The sequence below is a fragment of the Triturus cristatus genome, chromosome 9, assembly GCF_964204655.1.
Source record: "Triturus cristatus chromosome 9, aTriCri1.1, whole genome shotgun sequence".
Lineage (NCBI taxonomy): Eukaryota > Metazoa > Chordata > Amphibia > Caudata > Salamandridae > Triturus > Triturus cristatus.
The window spans coordinates 1269179542-1269201425 of NC_140592.1; the positions used below are offsets into that span (position 1 = coordinate 1269179542).

The window sequence follows — 21884 nt, forward strand, 5'->3', positions numbered from 1 at the left end:
ACACAAACCGATACACAAAATGTCCCATATCCTTATCACCAATGTTCTCAAATCCACTTTACTGCTTAAACACCTGCAACAACTGCTCAAAATAGGTATGTACAGACTCGTTTGGCTCCTGAGTTGTTCTATCTATCTTCGCCCAATCTGTATCTTTAAGAGGAATTTTCCCTTTCAGAAAAGTAATTACTTGGTGATATTTTTTCATCACCTCCTCTGATGGTGCTCCTGTTTTGGAATCTCTCGGATATTCCTCATTAGGCCAATCAACTGTAATCTTACACTCTGTCCATAAATCAGCAGGTACCACAATATCAAACAACCCATCCAGATCCTTCAACAAAACCTTTGAAACTTTCCCGAATCTTTCAACCTGTTTGTACCATTCAACTGGCTATTCTCTCAACCTAGAAAAATCATTTGTAAATGACAAAATATCCTGTCTACTCCATGGAACATGAACATTTCCACCACCAGGAACCACTCTCATGGGACACAACCGTTCTACTTTTTCTGATTCTTTTAGTAAAAATGCAGATGATGCTTCATTTGCTTGTGCTTCCTCTTTCTTTCTTGTCCACCCAGTTCTCCACTTGTCAATGTCGCCCCATTTCTGCAGGATATTCGTAACTCTTTTATCTGTAGTCTTTTACCAGACACGTTCATATTCTCCAAATCCTTGTCAGTAAACTCCGCTCTATATGGCTTCTGTAATAATTTTGATCTCCTTATATCCACTCCAATCTCTGAAGCAATCTCTGTCAATCTCTCGTGGAAATTTTTTGCATTTCTGGTTATACTCCTATAAATAACCAACAACTCCTCCTCATTGTAAAGGTTCAATCTTTCTATTCCCACATTTCCAGCTATCATCTCTTCCAATTCCACTTTCAATCTGTGAATATCTAAGATCTTTGGTGCTGAGCTTCGCTTTTCTATTCCCTGTGTCCATCTTTCTAAATCTTCTGGAGTGACCGCTGTTGAGGTTCTGGTTCCTAAAGGTATCTTAGCCCCCTTTTCTTCCGAACTTCTGGGTGTGGCTCTTTTTGGGTTTTCAATTACGGGTTCTCTTATTGGAAGGTCCATTAATGAAATGACTGAATCGCACTCACTGGCCTGATCATCAGATATTACTTGTTTCTAGGATTACTCAAAGGAGTTGTTACAGCTTGGGGTTTTGGGCAACTCGTTTTATCTCCATATAATGGGATAACACTATACTCATTGGTACAGTCAATGCTTCAGCATTTAAATTCAATTGACTTATTCTCTGTACTACTTCCTCTCTAGTTCTATTTAATGCTTCTCTCTCTTTATCTGAAGCACCCTATTAACTGATGTATCATATAAAATTTGAGGGATTAAGAGTGTTCCCATTACCGGTGCACTTGGGGTGACTCTACTGGGTCCTTCTTGATACGGTGGAGGATTTTTGTTTAAATTTCCTCCAACAATTCGTCATCTGATTCACCATATCCTGTCACATTTATGGGGCATATTAACAACAGCCAGCGATAATTATCGCTGGCCGTGCTTAGCGATAATTATATTATCGCAGGCTATCCCTGGTATTTATCGCCCTGGTAGCGCGTTATTAACAACGCATTACACCAGGGCAATAAAAATTCCAGAGATAGCGAGGTTATCGCTCTTTTGCAGGGAACATCGCGGGTTTTCCAGCGATGTTCCCTGCAAAAGGGCGATAACCTTGCTGATACGACCCTCGTCGTATCAGCATATTCCACCCCCTATGTTAGGGATGGCTAAGTCAGGATTTTAGCAGACGTTAGGTTTTGGCGAAAACTGCCGTTTTCCCCAAAATCTAATGTGTGCTAAAATCATGTGGGCTGCCTTGTAAATATCGCGATGTAAACATCAGCGATATTTGCAAGGTAGTCCATCTTGGGTACGCCCAGTAACGCCCACTTTGCATCTCATTGGAGATGCAAAGTGAGGCGTTGGGAAAAAGGGTACTAAGATGCGATTATGCATGTTAGCACCCTCTTGTAAATAGGGCGCTGGTTTTATCTCCGCTTTTTTGGCTTTGTAAGCCAAAAAAGCAGAGATAAATCCCTTGTAAATATGCCCCTGGGTGTTTTGTTTTCTCCTTACACTTGCCTGCAGACTGTTCCTCGGCCATTAACAGATATAAACCTTCTGATACCATAGCCCTTCTCCATTGCTTCATCTGACCTTCACGTGACTCATGCAAATATCTGGGAAAAAATCCTCTATATCTCTTACTGCCTCTGCATTTCTCTCGTTCACATGACTGAGTCTCCCATTCTTCCAAAGCCTCATACTGAGTTAACCTAGGTCTAGGTTCCAAATCATTCATTCTCATTCTTAAATTCTGAAGAATTCTCCCATTAAACATACCATGTTCAGAAAAAAGCTAAAACTCCATCACCTTTTGTATGCTCCATCCAATTCTCCAACTATACACAAGTATGATAGCCTCTTTCCATCATCATAAAGGAAACAGGAGTTTTCGGCGAAGGAATAGGAATTCCTTCTCTAGTCAACACAGGCTTATCGTTCTTAAAGATATTTTTAATTTTCTTTATTAAAAACATTTTTCTCTTTTCTCCATACATTCTAGACAAACGGTATATGAAAGAATATTCCGCAAACCCTTGAACTCTTATATCGGTGCGACTCACACCAGCAGTCAAATCAGAATCCAACATACAAATTTTCATCGACCAATCCTAGCACGACTTCTTTCAATCAACCAATCAGACTCAGGCTCACGCTCATGGTCTGAACAATGCCAGTGCGGCTTTTTGTGACATCAGCATTACTCCTTACTACTGACCCCTCCTTTACAATCTGCTTCTGTGTCACGCCCGCTGTTTCAACCAATTCCAGTGTGGCTATCTGTGATGTCAGAACAACTCGGGCAATTGACCCTCCCTTCACAAGGTAATACGAAAACGTATTTCTTTTACTTTTCTTGAAATGAAATCCGTTAGTAACAACATAAAAACATTTGCTACTCTGCCTGTTCTACTAAACAAAGGATAGATTTTCGATGTATTCTGGAGTTTCAGAATGACTCCTCTTCTACTGTGAGTAAAAACCTCTGTTTACCCTTCATTGAAGCTCGAGAGAACCTGTTACTCCTTCAGTGTTACCCTTACTAGGAAATAAGACCAAAGTTTCACCAGAACCTTCTGCTATCATTCACTCTCAACTTTTATGCGAAATAGTCCCTAGTTTAATACTGCCAGCCCTACGTAGCTTCTCAGTATTATTCCAACAGACGAGTAACCTCACTGCAGTGTGGTTTCTGTCACCACCCGCTATTCATTTCCCGGGAATTGTGGACAACATAAAACAAAGATGCTAACTCTTTTGTTAAACATAAATTAATAATCAATACTCATCACCACTGTTCCCAATAACGTGCGCGCAAGCGCGCCCGCGCACCTCTGTTAAATATAGCCTGCAGTGCTGTGTGTGGAGCGCGCAAACACAGCACATCAAAGAAAAACGTTCGCGCCGCTGCTTTTAAAAAGCGAGCGGCGCGAAAAACAGGTATTTCTTTCATGTAGAGCTTTTGTTTGAGCATTCATGTTAATTGCAGCGCTGTCACAAGCTGCAATTAACATGAATACTTTAAACAAAAGCACACAATCTGCCCATCACCCTGCAGCTGCACTCTATTAAGGAAAGAAATTCCGCAAGTCTACAAACAGGGCGTGAAAAGTACACTTCCTGTTTGTATACTTGCTGAATTTTTCTTCTTAAAAGAGCTGCGCTGCGGGTGATTGTGTGACTTTGTTAAAGTTTTCAGGTTAATTGCAGCTCCAGACGGGCGCTGTGATTAACCTGAAATCTTTAACAAAGGCCCACAATCACCCCGTAGCCAGAGCTCTATTAAGAAAAGAAATTCAGCAAGTCTACAAACACGGCGTGATAAGCACACGTCATGTTTGTAGACTTGCTGAATTTCTCTTCCTAAATTAGGCGAAGGTGGTGTGGGGGGGAGGGCGCCTAGACAGGGGTGCCTAGACAGAGGCGCGTCCCATTATATGTTACAAAATGATGCAGCAACGTGTATTTGGGAACAAAAAGGTAATCCGGCCACTCTACAAGGTTTAGCAGAACAAGTGCTACATTTGAAAGAGTGCGTCATGACGCAATGATGTCTAAATTCAGTGAGCTAAGATGTGCAAGATCAGACGTGCATCAGTTTCATAGTTGTTTGTCAATATGTGCACGCTCACCTTGACACAATTCTCCTTTCAGCACTGATTGCGGTTTTAAAATCCAGGTTTGCCTCATGCAGTGTCCAATAAAACGCGGCTGCTTTCACTAGCAGGCTTCTCCGAGAAATAAAGCAGCCATTTGATCCTGTTTGGATGTTCTGGAAAGGCATGTGTATGTGAAATCCTCTGTATTCCTTTTTACCATGGAAACGATGCTTCTGTTTGCCTTATTATCGAATAATTTAGACGGCTCTGAAATACCATATGGCCCGAGTACACCACCTCTATTTTATCTGAATTTAGTTTTAGAGAGTTTCCCTTCATCCAGCGACTGCGCACGAGACAGGGTCAGAGGTTTACCTGCTTCTACACCAGGAGGAGGCCACAGAGGGTCTTCAACCCCCACCAGCACCCACAGAACTGTTACTCAAGCCCTGAAAATTGTTTTATTAAAACGTGTAGTACCTTGTTTTTTAGTATCGTAATTAAGTTTTTCTCTGTCCCCTCGAAATTGCAGGGCACACAATGGTCTCTACAACAGGTATCTTAACTCTGTAAGATATTTTTAAATGCAGCCTTGATGTAACCAATTGAGTAACCTAGAACAGATTTACAGTCACATTTGTCATCTGTTACCAATATCTTTGCAGCAGATTTAAAAATAGAAATATTATGTTGTAAGTATTGTTGCAGGGCATCAGTGGCACCCTCAATTGGCAAAAGAAGGTGACATTTTAACAAGAAGCAGTTTGACTGTTCATGACATTCGCTTTTTTGTACTTGCATATATTAGGGCAAAAGGGGGTGATCTGTACAAAACTCAGCTCTGAAATTCATCAGGTTAAGCAGACTGTCTTGTGATGGGAGCTTGCCATACATCTAGGAGTGCAGCTTACGTACTGTGGATGGGACAGAAAAGTGACTAATGGGAATTCAACAGTTGGCTTGCTTCTAAATATTTTTCAAATTGTAGGGTGATTATTCTTTCCAGGCATAATGGGGTCAGAGGAAGGAAGAAAGGGGAAATGTTTGTTTTAAAGCTCTGGTGACACCACGACAATGTTGCTGCCCCTGAGTTTCATAAAGAGAAGGGAAGCAAGTGTTAGTGAAGAGAATACTCCCGACAGATTGATCAGTCATTTACACACTTGCAGCTGCCATCTGCTTAGACCTACATCTTGGCAAGATTAAAAATCTTGGCAAGGCCTAACCAGCCTTCCACCCTTCTTAGTTCGTTCAGGTGAGCACGGTTAAATAGAGCAAGCATTTAGAAATGACAAGATGGTGAAAAAGGCTCCTTATAGAACCCCCCCAACATCGATATGCAGAGACGCTACTTCTGAAGCATTGCCATACCACACTCGCTGTCTTCTCCGACATATCTTTTGTCCTTTTTTCTTCCACTCCCCAGCTGCTCTCGCCATCTCCTTCTCTTCTTTGTCTTCCTCCTCATATCAGTCTCGCTCCACGTTTACCCACTTTCCCCTTCTCCCCATCCTATTCTTGTCTCCATTTCCCTCTCACTGCCTGTTCTTTGCTTTCTCTCTTACCGGTTTTCCATTCTCCGTTCTCTCTCCCAGTTCTCCAAAGCCTCTGGCTGCCTTTCTCTTTCCGTCCCTCTCTTACCAATTTCTCCATTACCCCTTACCCATTTCTCGTCTTTGCGCCCTGACTTTTTTTCAACTTTGTTCCTCTCTCCCCCTTTCTCCACCACTAAATCCTATTTCTCACTAGTCTCCTCTCCTTTTCCTTCAGGCTATGTTCCGATTTTGAAAACATATACCACTATCCCTGAATATTATATGGAAGCACATTTAGAATTTGGACCAGTGTGCCTCTGCAGTGTGGGCGACCTGGCCAAAAAGGACATGAAAAAGCTGAAATTGAATCATAAATCCAAAGCTGTTCTAATCAGGAGCCCCAGACACAAGTTTGGCCCCGGCACTCAAAATCCTGAAGATGTCCCTGTGCATTTGTTAAAGTTTTAAAGTTAATCCTAGCACCCATCATGAGCTGCAATTAACACGAAAACCTTAACAAATGCACACAATCCCCCCGCAGCCCAACCCTATCAGGAAAAGAAATGCAGCAACATAGCTGCCAAGGTTTCAAGTTGCAATGCGGGATGTTTTCATAATTTCCCTGTAATTATTAGCGCTATTTGAACAGGGCCGGCTTTAGTGCTGGTGGCGCCTGGTGTGACAATGTTTGTTGGCGCCCCATTGACCACCTCCACCACGGATACTCTCATTATCAATGTTTAACAGTGACCCTCAAGTCTCCATAACCCTCTCTCTTTCATATTTATATTGTTTAATAGCGCGACTCATCTCAGTGTAAGGTGTTAACCACTTTACATCGCATACACATTACACAGAGACACTGAATCATAGTGTGCAAATCAATGTATAGGAAATGTTACATCAGACAGAGGAAAAAAATGTCTCTTCTTAACAGAGCTGGGCTGCTAGGGTTTTAAGCAAACGTTTGGAGTGATATTTGGCGCTGCACACATGCGCGGTGTGGTTCCTGCCGCACATAGCCATGGCTGCACCGCACAGAGACCATACACTGCCGCACACAGAGGGAACATTGCTCATCACCAAACTAGTCAATAATAACCATAACTCTGCTACCAGAGTATTGATCCAGCGGCATACCAACAGCAGATACTCTACTACCATATACGCACCTGATCCCATAAACACACAAACGTATCAATTTGAGTAAACATTTGGAGTCACAGTTTGTGTATATTCACAATATCCAGCATTAGTTATTCAATATTCCTAACTAACCTTTCACCGATCAAAAAGTTATTCCCTCTGGTCAATGGACCATTCGTTGAACTAGTTGATGGTGAAAATTAACTTAACTCCTAATTCTAACCTTAATTCAGAAGCAAATAATCACAGACTCTGGAAGGTTTAAAATCTTTATCTAAATGTCAGTGCATATGAACCATCTCAAATACACAGTGCACTCACCATCATTCAGGGGAGAGAAAATCAATTAGATCATCAAACAATATACCATGGACTTACTCAATGAGCAATGTCGAAGGAAAGAAGAGGATAGGGAGAAAAGAACATCTGGAAATAACGTGAAATTATAATTACCAAGAATGGTGTTGAAGACCAACCCCCTGGCCAAAGGGCTGGTGAGGGTCCCCTGAGATAGATTCAGGAGACAAAGACTTCAGGACAGGAATCAGGACAGGATAGTTGACCTCTCTAAAATACCGACGGTTGCGCTGCACCCCTCTCTGACACTCTCTTCCTCCTCGAGATTCTTCCGCGATCTTCTTATCTGACCCAATTAAATTAGGGTAGAAGGTCCTGCATTCGGCTTCTTCATCAGCATCTCACTGCATCTCTCCCTGCATCAGCATCCCGACTCTCAGACAGTATCCCGAGCTCTGCTAACTGACTACCTAAAGTTATCTTAATTATACCTTCCGTTCTTCATGTTCCACCCACTAACGTTTCAATAGCGTAAAAATACGAAATCTAATTGGTCAGACAAGGGGGGGAGATCATCACACCATTCTTACATGTCATTTAATTCAGTTAAACCATTGTTCACTAAACCCATCACCCTAATTTTTATTCAAAATTGTATTCCCATCCACTACATGTATCCGTTTTGAAACATTAATGACACTACGATGAATGGAACATCTCTTTGCTGAACTCTGCACCATCCGTTCCCAGGCTATGGCACTCAGATTGGCTCCCGTTCAAGTGTTCTGTCATTGACCTTCATGGCTTCTTTCAAATAGACATGCGCAGTCTTTTCTCTTGCTCAGCTTACTTCAGTTATACACGAGAGGCCCAAATGCGCACTAGTAATAAAGTCAAAAGACAGACGTTACTTTCACAAATAAAATGGTGGCACTGTTTACCATCCACTTCTACTCTATTCCACTTTACTTGATACTTTTACATTAGCATTAGTAAAATAGCTTGTTTTCATTTCAGCTCAGCAGGTGCCATGCACGCGAGTCTTTAAGACTCCATTTTAGTGCCTTCTGCTCATGCGCAATAAATTCCCTCAATTGACGCAAGAGCAGTAAAGATTTCTCCATTTAAAGCGGTTTTAGTCCTTTGTTCATATTATTATTAGTAAACACATAAGCAAGCTTCACTAAACTGCGTATGGTGAGTATTAGTTATTCACAAAATGTGATTAATAACTTGTTAGTTTCTTAAACGAGAGAATTACTTCTGAGCAAGTCTCTTCTTTACGAGTCCTTGCTCCATCATCTATATTCTGCACACCTGGCAGGTGTATGGCTCTTACCGGTTTTTCCCTATTTTAAGGGTTAGTTTGGATAGGACGCCGAATCTTGTCCCTCCCTGTTTGTTCAGGTAGAGCTCTGTTGTTGTGTTGTCTCTTTGTATCCCTACAGTCCTCCCTCTGACATGTATGCGGAATGCTTTCAGTGCTAGGAATACTGTTGAGCTCCAGCACATGTATGTGCGTGTTGGCTTCCTGGGGTTTCTATTCCCCTCTGATGTTCAGTTTCCCCATGTGTGCCCCCCAACATGTGTGGAACGCATCTGTTATAATGGTCACAGAGCGGGACGGTGGTTTGAATAACAAGCCTTTTCAGACATTCTGAACATTCCACCATTGCATTTCCTTTTGTACCATCTCTGTAACAACCACTGGCTCCTCCCAGCTCCCTGTTGTCTGTGGCCATTGTTTCTGTGACCATACTTTTATTGGACTCATGTGCAATCTGGAGAATGGCATCGGTGGCTCACACGAGGCCATCATTCTAAGGCAGTGTTTCCCAAACTGTGGTCCGGGGACCCCCAGGGGTCCCTGACACTTTCCCAGGGGGTCCGCAGGCAGCAGTTTAAAAAGCACTGCACTTGTATAATTAGCAGTTTTCCAGCAACTATAAAAGTGCCAAGATAACACCAGTGATTAATGTACCTGCTGGAGAGAGATGAGAGTTTTGTCTTGTGGCAGCTTTGAGTTATCTAATGTAGCACAGAGGGTTAATATGCCTATTGCAAAGAACGTGTACTGTGCATTTTAAATAACAGTATTTAATGTGCATAGGCGAGTGGGTTACTGCTTTTGTCACAAAGATTATTTTGTTACTGTGCAGTACATAAGTGACAACCGTAATCTAGCACAGTGACCTATGAACTGTCATCAAAGAGCTGCTTGCAAACTGCATGGTACAAGTTAGTAACTTATGTTTTTCCCTGTCTTTCATTATCCCGATGCTGCTAAAAAGGTTTATTAGGGTGGAAATACATTTTTATTGTTAAAGTCAATGCTAACCACTGTCTTATGTTCTGAATCCCGAGTTTTTTGTGCTTCTCTAGACCAAGCACTCTTTAAAAATGCCTACCAGTATAAATGGCATGTAAAACCTACACCTTGTAGTCCCCTTTGCCTTATGTAACATTTTCTATACACTGATTTACACTTACGATTAATTGTCCCTATATGTGTGTGATGTAAGTGATAAACGTGTTGTAGACTGCACCATTGTTTCCTAAATTTCTTTGGGGGGAGAGCCTCCCAAAGGCCCCTTTGTAGTGGTCAGGCACACTCAATGCACTTGGTGTGCACCGTATGGGGACTGGTCTGAAAATATTTGCCAGGGCTGCTTTGGGTTTCCAGTCTGGCCCTGGCAGGAGTAGGAGCCTCGTACTGCGAAATAAAACCAACCATTTAAAAGTTAGTCACAGAGATGCAACACCAACCTTCCCATTAAAATTTTAGTTTTTTGCAAATTCTTTCAATATAAAATACTAAGGGGGATATTTACAAAAGAAGTGGTGGAGCGTGTCGTTAGCCTCTGTGGCTTAACGACACGCGCCGCCACTTCAGAAACGCAGGGCTGCACCATATTTACAAGAATATAGTGCAGCCCTACATTTTGCCCTGTGCTGGTGCTACACTTAGCAGTGTAGCGCCAACGCAGGCACCCTTGCAACACAGTCAACGGGTGTCTGTGTGCAGGGGAAGATTGTTTATGTGCAGGAAGGGGGGACCTTCCTTTACATAAACAAACAATCTTGAAATGGGGTTTTGTCACTTGTGTGTGTGCTGCTTAATGCAGCACACATGGAAGTTACAAAATGCCATTTTTTTAATGATACTTTATGTGCAGGAAGGGTCACCTTCCTGAACATGAACAATCCAAGGCGTTTTGCTTTTTCCATGTGTGCTGCACAAGGCAGCACACATGGAAAAAGCAAAAATTAGGAGAAATAAAGCATTCCTCCTCGTTTCGCCAAGTTAAGACCTGGTTTTCCCTGGTGTTAATTTTGGCGCTGCCTCCTATTTACGCTGCCCCCTGTGAATAGGGGGCAGCATCAAAATCAATGGGTTTTGCGGTGGAACGCCCACTGCAAAGCCCACTACCCACCCCTTTCACGCTAAGCATTGCGCAAAAGGTGGCCTTATTTACAAGGCAGCGTTAAGCCATATTAAGTGGCTTACCGCTGCCTTGTAAATAAGGCGAAGCCCCTATCGACACGCGAACGTTACAAAAAGTGATGTTTCCATGGTGGTAGGGGTTTGTAAATATGCGCCTAAAATCCTTAGTATTTTGAGTATTTGTTTTGTGTGCACACGTGTTTATTTTTTTTTAATTACTGTTTTAACGTTTGAAATTTAAATCATACAAATTGCTTGGGGGTCCCCGAGTTCCAGTGGTGACTCAGTTGGGTCCTCAGGAGTCAAAAGTTTGGGAACCACTGTTCTAAGGGGCATATCAGCAACACCCGGCGATAATTATCGCTAAGCGCACTTAGCAATAGGTTAATTATCGCCAGCTAGCGTGGATTTTTATCGCTGAGATAGCGTGCTATTAGCAACGCTTATCTCCTCAGCGATAAAAATCCTAGCGCTAACTGCCTAACGTGAGATTATCGCTGAAAACCCAGCGATAATCTCACGTAGTGTGGCGTTAGCTTGCTGATAGGGCCTCACATACTTAGACATGATATCCACCTTCCATAGGATATCATGGCTAAGTCAGTCCTGAAGCAGGCGTAAGGAAAGTAGCGATAACAGGGGTTATCGCTACTTTTCCTGCCGCTATGCTTCATAGCGTGGGGCTTGATGATAGGAGAAATGTCGCTTAGAGACATTTCTCCTGTCATGTTAGGTCAGGAACGCCCACTTTGCATCTCATTAGAGATGCAAAGATGGGCGTTAGGAATCCCCACGCTAAAGCAAGGTTTCACGCGTTAGCGTGGCCTTGCTAATTAGGCGATAAAATTATCGCCGCTTTTCGGCCGAAAACGGCCGTAAAAGCGGCGCTAATTTATTATCGCCAGCTTGTAAATATGCCCCTAAGTCGCTTCATCACGGAGGTCATTGTAAGAGACTGTCCCTTCCGGAAAAGCCACGCTTGTTCCATCAATTCAAGGATGTTGTTCTGCATGGGGACAACCCTCCCCTTGTTTGGGTTCAGCGACACCCCAATGGAACCCTGCTCTTTCTCAGGTATTGGGCGGTGTTCTCCTTAGTCGGGCATAGCCCCCATTTCTATAAGGTGTGTATTACTTTCTCTCCGCTGTCCTTCCATTTCCACATTGAGCTCGCCTTCACATTCCAGTTGTCTCGGTAGGACTACGCATGTATCCCCTGCTTTCAGGGGTGATCTGCCACCACTGCGAGGCATTTTGTGAAAGCTCTTGGAGCTAACTTTATCCCAAAGAAAAGCACTTTGAATTAGTAATATGAACTGCTGACCACAAACCTGAAGTTATTTTGTGCCCGGGGTTCATTAAGATCAGGAAGTAGGTGTCTTTGAGGGCTGTGGACACCAGGTGGGCACCCTCTTCTAGCATAGGTGCGACCTCCTGCAGCGTGGTCAGTTTGATTCTTTATCTCTTTATGAATTTGTTGAAGAATCAGAGGTCTACCACCTGCCTCAGTTTCAGATGCTGCTTCAGAGCTACAAAGTAGGAATAAACCCCCTTCTTCCACTCCCCTGGAGAGGCCTTTTCTACGGCTTGTTTTTCTAACAGCTCTTTAACCTCCTGTGGTAGGAGATTGGGTTCTTGCCCATTGTAATGGCTTAACTTTGGGTCTGCATTTGGTGTTTTTTCGTGGATTTCTAAGCAGTACCTTTACTGTATTATGTTTATCCACCATTTCTTTCTCTGCTTGTAGAGGAACCCCCCTATTTTGCCCCGGTTGGTGTTATATCTAGAGGTGCATGTGACCAGTCACTTGTAGGAGCTGCTGACCCTCTGGGATGGGCGTTTACCTCTTGCCCTCCCTGAAAAGGGCTACTTCAGCTACTCTTGATACTGCCAAAAGATGCCACAGGGAGAGGGTATATTTTGTGGTGGGGTAGGGCTTATAGACCTCTGTCCATATGTCTCCTTGAGGCAGCTATGCCTCTCTTGAATTTTTAAGGCTCACATGACCTTGGCTGTGTCGTCTTTTTCATTTGTTGCAGGGACTCATTCACAGCGACATCCGGTTAGCCTGCAGCATTGTTCAATTCATGAACATAGTAAAAGCAAAATTAATTTTAGCAACCTCCCTACAAACTGACTAGTAATCTAGACTGCTAACTGTCATTTACTCACTGGGAATGACCAATTTTAGACTCACCACTAAACTGGTATGGATTTTACATCTAATTTCAGAGACATCTGAATTGAGGCAAACTCAAAGGACATCGCCTCCCAGCAGACATCGTGCGCCTAACATAAAACACATAATCATAGTTTGACCTTTTGTATTATATGTAGTTTCTATCCTTTTTTATTTTATAGAATCATTGTAACTTTTATCGGAACAAGTGCTGTTTTAGTAATATAAGTGTTTTATAATGCAGCTGTTTGTTAAGATGTGTATTAATCAAGCAAGAAAGATTTACTTACTTACTCATTCACAGCCCCATAGTTAACATGCCCATGAAGGGCTTGGTAATTATGGAGGCTTGAAGCCTGGATCCTGACCCAAGCAGGCCTTCTGCGTGTGGTGCCTGCTGGCAGTATCCGCTGCATCCAGGGCATTGAGGCCGGTTGACTACACTCTTGCCCTCTTGAATTACCCCTTTCACCCTACATTTTATTAGTATAGGAGGTGTTACTTCAACTCGTCTATTTCCTCCTCATCATAGTGACCATACACTTTGAAAGGGCACTGGAGTTTGGAATCCTCCGCCGTGAGGCAGCTGATCTCTCCATCGTCCTGCCTACCATATCAATTCTCTTGCTCTCTTTGTCTGGTGGTGGATCCACAGAGGAGAAAGCATTTTCCCTGTTCCTGTCTGTTGGTACTATGATCGAGTCAGTCAGCACGTAGTTGATTATCGTTATGTTATGTTAACGAGATTTATACAGCACACAGCTACTCAAAGAGTGTCCTGGTGTTAAATCACGCAACCAGCAATGATTGTCCTATTAAGATTGTTGGAAAAGCCACGTTTTTAGTTTTTTCTTGAAAGTGGAGAGATCAGTTGTAGATCGTAGCTCCAAAGGGAGTTTATTCCATGTGACAGGCCCAAGATAAGAGAAAGACCTCCCGCACTGTTCTGGCCAGACACTCGGAGGAGGAATGTCGATTTCTGGAAGGGACATAGACATGAATCCTCTCTCTAAAAATACCCGACTCCAGAACCATGCTGGGCTTTTTTAATCCGGACCAGAAATAAATCATTTCTCCTCATTGCACCAGGGTAAGATCAGGTTTTTCCTGGTCTTAATTTTGGCGCTTCCCCATATTTGCGCCATCCTTGTAAATGTGGGACAGCATCAAAATCAATGGGTGTTGCGGTTAAATGCCCACCACAACACCCATCGCCCGCCCTTTTCACGCTAAGTATAGCGTGAAAGGGTGCCTTATTCACAAGGTGGTGTGGTCTCTCCAACCCCAGCAATGCAGCTGGGGTTGGAGAGAGCTTCTCTGTGCGTGTGGTGTTTGGCCGGCCCCCATAGGTGTCAGCTGTCTTTTTAATGAAAGAGCTATACACTGAAAGGTCATCAGGTGGTGAGGGTCTGGAGGGCATGAACCCCTTCTTCAGTTGAATCTAAGCCGTACCAAATGTCCTGCTCCTGTACTGGACCAGCTAAGAGGTTGTTGTGTATATCCTGTGACACATAGAACTCTTCCACTTCTGATTTTAATTCAGACTGTCACCCAGTTTCACCCATTTCCCCTGCAGCTTTTGTGGGGAAAACCTTGAGGCCAGTCCTCTAAATCCTTTTTTTGTAGGATCCCCTTCACTTTGGCTTCAAGCCTTCGTCTTATTCTTTCGATGTTGAACACCCTCCTTTTGGCATCGACTGTCAGCTCGCCCAGTCTCATCGGAGTAGAGTAGTCCTTTTGTAATCCCTTTTCATTCACCTGATCCCCTTTTGGAGTCAAATTGGGGTGTGATGCTTTGCCCTCAGCGGTATCTTAACATCAACCTGTGAGGTTTGTTTGCTTTCATTTTACCTTCAACTAGCTTGTGTTTTGGTGTTGAGATCATTTTGAAACTTCCAGCCTGAAGACCTTGGTTTGGCCCTTGAGATCTTGTGACCTTAAGGGTGTGGGTTCTGTCTCCATGTGTGGCTTGTTGTACACCTTTTCTCCCTGCGGCTCGGTGTATATTGAGATCTCAACATACGTCCCGTGGTCTCCCTGGGCCTCTTCCATGTCTTCGATGGTTTCCTCATCACTAGCAAGTCCTAGATCCTTAAAGACCTGTGGGGACTGCTCGATGACGTAATGTGCCAGACTCTGTTTCTCCCTTACCTTAAGGGTTCTAAGGAGGACCTCTGCACAAGCTCTGCATCCTTCAGTTTGATGGTCTTTAAGGAGACACAAAATGCACACCTTGTCCATTTGTGTTATCACTAGGGAGGAAAAATAACAATGTTGTTTTGCGGCTATCATGGACCCAACAGTGACTCTATAACAATTGCCACCCACTTACCGACCCTAGGTCAAAGCCAAGTAGAAAACAAAACTGCGTCTTTGGAGGTTTCTTCAGTGACTTATTTGACAAAGATGCTTTTCTTCAGTGTCTTTGTGGTTTTTGGCATGATCCATTAAATCTTCAGGGTCTCTGACTCAAAGCTGTTGACTCAGCTTCCATATAAAACTGCAGTAAAAAAAGATTTTGACGGTGACCTCTCATGCGGCCTATGGGGGTGCATCTGATGTCATGGGGGAGAAGTTTGCCCACTTACTGTCCAATGCCCATGAGGAAAAAACTAAATATCAAAAGACTTTCCAGACCCAACCACTAGATAATGGAATAACACACATCATGTGAATCTACAGAAGATTCACAAATCAAAATGAAGTGTGAAGATGTTTTCTGGACACACAGGCTGTTTATTATCCTGCCATCTAGTGTTTGGGTCCGGAATTGTTTCTTGTAGGGCAGGCTTTTTTTTTTTTTTTTAGTGGGGCGTCATCGAGCTTTTGATGCTATATCACTCCTCGGATTACATCAGACATATTCCTTGGAAGCCCCGCTGTGTGGACGCCTTCTCCAGATCCTTTTTTTTCCTCATTTGCAACTCTCTTGTAGTTTTGGCTTCCTCTTCTGTGCGTTGATGCACCTCCCCTTTGTTGCAAATTCATGTTCTTATGCGTGGAGGTGAGTGGGTCGCACGTCAATGCCAAAAATTCTACAAGCTGCAAAACTACTCCTACAGGTATGTAACCATTTAGTTTTGCAGTGTGAATCTATTCTGGATTCACATGCTGTGCATGGATTCAGTAGTGGTATTCCTTAAGGGAGGTTTGGTTGAAAAGAGATTGTATTTGCAAACAGGTATCCGGGTACATTTTGTTCCACCTGTGCCTCGTTTGCTTGGATGTCCACACAAGTCTTTAGTGAAGGTGTACACAGAAGACCACGTGCCGTCATGCATATGTCGCTTACGGACACAGCGTTGAATGCAAGAGTTGCTCCTTTTTCCTTGTAGAGCGCACTCTTGGTTTACCTTCCACTGCCACTCCTGCGGTCTTATAACATTGTTTGGTTGTTTGGACTTTCCATCTAGCGATAGTTCCTTTAGTGACCAGTAAACCTTTAGTCATGGGGCAAAGGAGATGAAGAAATACTTTCCTTTTCTGAATGTCTTTTTGCTTCTTGCAGGTAACACAGGACAGCGTCTTTCTGACAACCAGCATATGAAGGGCTTGTTCAGCCTGAGATTTTGACTTTTGGAAAAAAACTGTTGCTATATTGCTTCATTTAAAAGGACGATGAGCACATTTGGCAAGGTCTGTGGGTTGGTTCTTATGACCACCCTGACTCTGTGAATTTGCAGATAAGGTTCCTGTGTTGAGAGGGCCTCGACTTCACTCACCCTGCCAACAGATGTGATGTTTTGAGTATTTGTTGAGTACTGAGCTACGAAACTGCTCAAAAGGTGCTCTTGTAAGCTGGCTTAGCACTACGTTTAGGTTCCACATTCAGGTGGGGGCTCATCTTGGAGGTGCGAACCTTTTTTGCCCTTTCCAGGAATCTCTTGCTGCCTGGTGTTAGGAACAAACTGGGTCCTGCGATGCCCCTTGTTTAAACTACTATGGGCAACAGATGTACCTTAAGCGAGGCATAGGGGAGTTCTTCATCCGGCAGGTGAGGTATTTTGAGGATGGTGGTGTCCTTGGTGCATCCTTCATCAATTCCACTAGGTTGAAAAACTTGGTCTGTCTTACCCATAGGGGTGTTAACAGAATTAGAGGTCATGGTTGTCTACTTGCATTTCCCTAGCACACTGGTTTGGGTGGGATTGGGTGAAAAGTATATGCAAATTTTGCTAGTCAGTCTGTTGACGGGATATTCCTTAGTGGTTGTAGCTTTGCATAGCTGGCTGTGACGACGCCTCTGGGCAGCCCGAAACGTGAAATATATTTTTCCACTATTCCTTGTTTTAGCTCCCACTCACGTGAGGTGTTTTTCTGCTTAACCTGTCAACTTCTGTTTGTTGTACCCCTGGCAGCTGTATTTCCACTAGTGTTATGTTTATCTGTGGGGCTCATTTCCATAAGTTTAGTGTCTTTTTTGGACAACACGTGTGATCTTGCCCCTCCCTGTTTGTTCAGGTAAAACTCGGTGGCAGTGTCTTCCATCTGGATTTGTACCAGCCTCCCTGTGACCTGTGCTTGAAGCGTTTCCACAGCTAGATAAGCTATCTTGAAGTCTAAGACATGTATGTGTGCCACTGCTTCCTCTGGACTCTATAGCTCTCTGGTGCTCAACTTGCCCACGTGGGCTCCCTACTCCATGTAGGATGTGTGCGTTGTAACGTGACAGAGGGAGCTGGCTGTGTGAGAGGTCTGCTGACAGTAATAGTGTTTGTGTTCAACCATTGGATTTCCTTCTATGATAACCACTAGACCCTCCCAACTCCTGGTTGCCTGCGACCACTGCCTCTGCAGTCACTCTTGCCGTGGTTTCATGCGAAGTCTGGCATTTGGTTCTAGGGGTATGCAAGATGCCATCATGCCCATCAGCTTCCCCACTGCCCTCGCAGTCAACTGACCTTTCAGTTAAATGACAATTTGTACGGTCAGTGACAAGATGCACTGTCACCAGAAACACTCTAGTCTAACTAAAACGGAGTGTCACTGCCAGAAGATTGTTTTGCTCCTCCGGGATTGGGGTCGACTTCCCTAGGTTCATGGAGAATCCTATCCAGTGTAGTTTCCTTATCACTGTACGTGTGCTGTGTTGGCGGTGTTTTATTGATCTGGCCTCTACCAGTCAATCATCTAGGGCTGGGTGTACATGTTTTCCCAGTATTTACAGCTCGGCTGCCACTACTGCCACACATTTTGTGACAAGCGCTAGTGAAGTTTCATCCCAAAGGGCAGAATTTTGAACTGATAATGTACCTTCTGATGAACCTCAGGAATTTCACGTCTCCACTGTTCATAGGCACATGCAGGTATGATACTTTGAGATCTATCGTTTCCATATAGTCTGTCCTTAGCAAGCACAGCATGAAGAACTGCAGCACGGTCATCTTGAATCTTTGTCTTGATGAATATGTTCTAGAACTACTGGCCACTCTCTCTGCTCCCCTTCCCCACCAAAGTCCTTGAGAAGGCCATCAACTGATAACTCACCCAACACCTGGAGAACAACAACCTGCCGGACACCTCCCAGATGGGCTTCCGCACCAACCACAGCACCAAGAATGCCCCGATTGCTGCTACAAACATCAGAACCCCCCCCCCCCTCGACTGGGGAAACACAGAGGCCCAGATCCTCCTTGACCTCTCAGCAGCATTCAACATCATATTTCACCACACCCTTATCAAGAGATTACGCCACATCGGGATCGCCTCCTTTCTCAGAGGACAAACCCAAACAATCCACCTACCACCCTTCACGTCGGAACCCAAGAGAATCATCTGCGGCATCCTGGAAGGTTCATCATTCAGTCCCACCCAGTTCAACACATACATGACACCCCTGGCCAACATGCTCAGAAACTGGGGCCTCAACCTTCCTACACAGAAGACGCCCATTTCATCCTCTCACTTTCAGAAGACCCCTTCACCTCCAGGTCCAACTTCGACAACTGCTTGATGAGCGTCGGCGAATGGATGAAGACCATCTGCCTGAAGCTCAACACGGAGAAGACGGATGTGCTGATATTTGGATACACCTCTCTGTGGAACGACACCTGGTGGCCCTCCACGCTCGGGCTCACACTGACAGACCACGCCCACAATCTTGGCATCATCCTGGACCGCAAACGCACCATGAAGTGCCAGATTAACACAGTCACCTCCGCTTGATTCCACATCTTTCACATGCTTCGAAAGATCTTGAGATGGCTGTCCGTCGACACTGGGAAAACCGTCACCCAAGCCCTAGCCACCAGCCGACTTGACTACAGTAACGCGCTCTATGCAGAAAGTCTGAACCTAACTCTTGAAGAGACTCCAGACGATACAGAACTTAGCTGCCAGACTCATCCTCAACCTCTCCAAAAGAACCCTCATCACCCCCCACTTCAGGCATCTCCACTGGCTCTCCATCCAGAAAAGATGCCTGTTCAAGATACTGATATACGCCTATAAGGCCCTACGCGGCCAAGGAGCATGCATCAACCACCATCTGAACTACCACCAACCCTCCAGACACCTGCGCTCTGCCTCCCTTGCTCACACTCCCCTCATCCGTCGAAGCCACAGCAGGGGACGCTCCTTCTCTTTACCGCGCCATCAAATCCTGAAATTCCTTTCCACCTCCAAATAGCAACCTCTTCCCTGTACTTCAGAAGAGGACTCAAGACTTGGCTCTTCGACTGAGCGCAGGATCCTAGCACCTGGATACCCTCACGGGGGATTAGCCTCGCTCTACAAATCTTGATTGACCTCCGTAGGCCCAGTATTGGCCCAAATATCTCGTCTGGTTTTGGTACCAGAAATTAAATGGACTCAGTCCTTAAGATGTTTTTCTGCTGGTGGTACCGTAGGATGCTATTGGATGCCACCGACCTCTCCATCTCCATCCCACTATCTTTTTTGCTCTTTGTCTGGGGGGGCCCTATGGTGGAATGTGTGTTAGCTCTCTTCTGTGATATAGTTACAATGATCGAGTCAGTGTTGACATTGCCTTCGGAGTACACAGAATCCTGGGTACAACGCCTGCACTCTTTTCCAGCCTGTGGATAACTGCCTTGGCAGCAGCAGGGTCTTAAAGAGCTTCTTAATCTTCGCCAAACACATTTGGAAGCACTGGAAGGAACCAATCCCTCTTTTGTTAAGGGTAGTAGAAGGGTCTCAAACAGGAAACATGACTCCATCTACTCCTCTTCCGAAATGACCCCATAAGTGTCCGCCGCCCTTTTCACCAGGGTGTTGCATAGTGCAAGGTCATCTGTGTGTGATGACCTCCAAGGGCACATGTTGAGCTGCCCTTTGGGTTAGTCTGTGTCGAGATCTTGCCACCCCTCTTCTGTTGTCTTCATTTGCTCACAATGTTCCTTCTCAGACATGCCGTCTTCATGTTCTTGGAAAAACCCTTCCTTTTGCTCTTCTTGAGGTTCCCATGGTAAGTAAGGCTTTCCACTTTGATAATTTCCTCGGCATCTGAGCATTTCCCCGTCTGGACTTCTGTCTCCTCTGGGTTTACTCCTCGTTGAGAGCCTGAGTTCCTTCAACAAAGAGTGCTTCTGTGTCCATGTCATGGCGTAGTGGGCCCACCTTTGCTGGTCCTGGTTGAAACTCTGCCCACACGCTGAGCTTTTATCGTTCAACAACCAGAGGTTGCAGACTTCATGAGTATGCTTTGAATGAACTTGTGGTGGTACTTCGGACAGAATCTAAAGTGGGTGCGCTGCAACCCTGTTTTTCATTCCCCACCCCACAGGGTTGATATTTTCTCTGAAAAGAAAAACTTTATGACTTTGGTGTTTTTCAGTGGAAACAGGTTTCCCTCGACATTGGTAGACAGCTGTGCCGGCTCTGCTTTTTCTGTTATTAAGTGGCTTTTCAGCTTTTTCCTCAAATAATCACTTTGTGGCCTTCTTCTTCTGTTCAGAGCTCTCTGTTGTGTTTCCAGACCCAACAGCAGAAGAAAGAATCTGAAGATGGTGCCCATGCTGTGGAGATTCCTGGGCCTATGTCCGACATCATCCAAAGAGGGACATATCACAAAATGGTTTCAAAGACACCCACCAAGAAAAGACTACAAGCAATCCTGGACCCAACCACTCGACGACGGAATAATGCACGGCACGTGAATCCAGAAAAAAGTCATGCTGTAGAATGGTATTTAAAGCACCTAATTCTTGATGGCTTGCCTTTTTTATGGCCCTGTCTCCTCAGTCAAAGTTTGAGAAGGTTTGACTTGTCATGATCTATCAGGCATAAAACCGTGATGGTGTGATGCTTATCGCACAACTCAGAACTCCGATTCCTCTGCCAAGTGGGAAGAACACTCCCTAAACTTTAATCAAGGCGAAGGATTTGGCTTTGCGATAGAACGACGAAAGAATGGCCTCCTTTGATGCCCGCAGCCACTAAACATTCAGCATCACTTCCCATTTCCTTCCTTCACCTACACAGCCGAGAGCCCAACCTGCCTGTTGTGTTGAGTCTGTTGTATCCAATGCTGATCTGTCCTGTGAAGGGATTAATGCAAACTGAACTGCATGTGAAGCACATGCCAGGCTCCGCCCCCTCCCCCTCCAAACCCCCACACCCTCTCAGATTCATGTGCTTGACTATAAGCTCTTTATTGCAGTCAGCACTTATGTTGCCTTTGCCGGACAATGAAAAAATGGATTTGGCCACAAGGATGATTCATGAGTTTTGAAACCAACTTTAGATGTTCTACATATTTTCCATATAAATATATTTAATTTTGTTGAAATATAAATATACAAAGTGTTACTTTGCCACTGTTGTTTCACAGTTGAATGAATATATTTCTCTATCTTGAAAAAGTCCTCTGGGATCCTTTTCACACTTAGAAGTGTTAGAATGTTGATGAATATTAATGAAACTCTTTCGACAACCCGCGTGAAGTCTCCACACAGTACTCCCATTTTAAAAACTGACAAGCCTTGTACTATGGAAATACTGGTAACAAATAATGCAAAACTAAAATTCACAAATAATTTGAAGAAAGTTAAATATTCCCATATGACCCTGTCGTGCAATTAGACAGCACAAAAAATGCCCATAGGATACATGAATGTCTGGTCT

The 21884-nt window shown here is 44.2% G+C and overlaps 1 protein-coding gene across 1 annotated transcript in view; it reads right to left on the reverse strand.

Annotated features, from left to right (window-relative positions):
• Positions 1 to 7886: 7886 nt before the first annotated feature.
• The window catches only part of EGLN3 (egl-9 family hypoxia inducible factor 3), a 44007-nt gene continuing 30009 nt past the window's right edge, over positions 7887 to 21884 (reverse strand). Inside the window, exon 5 of the mRNA XM_085627417.1 lies at positions 7887 to 8058. Within this exon, the coding sequence (XP_085483543.1) occupies positions 8033 to 8058 (26 nt within the window). The 3' untranslated portion in view covers positions 7887 to 8032. The remainder of the gene's footprint in view (positions 8059 to 21884) is intronic.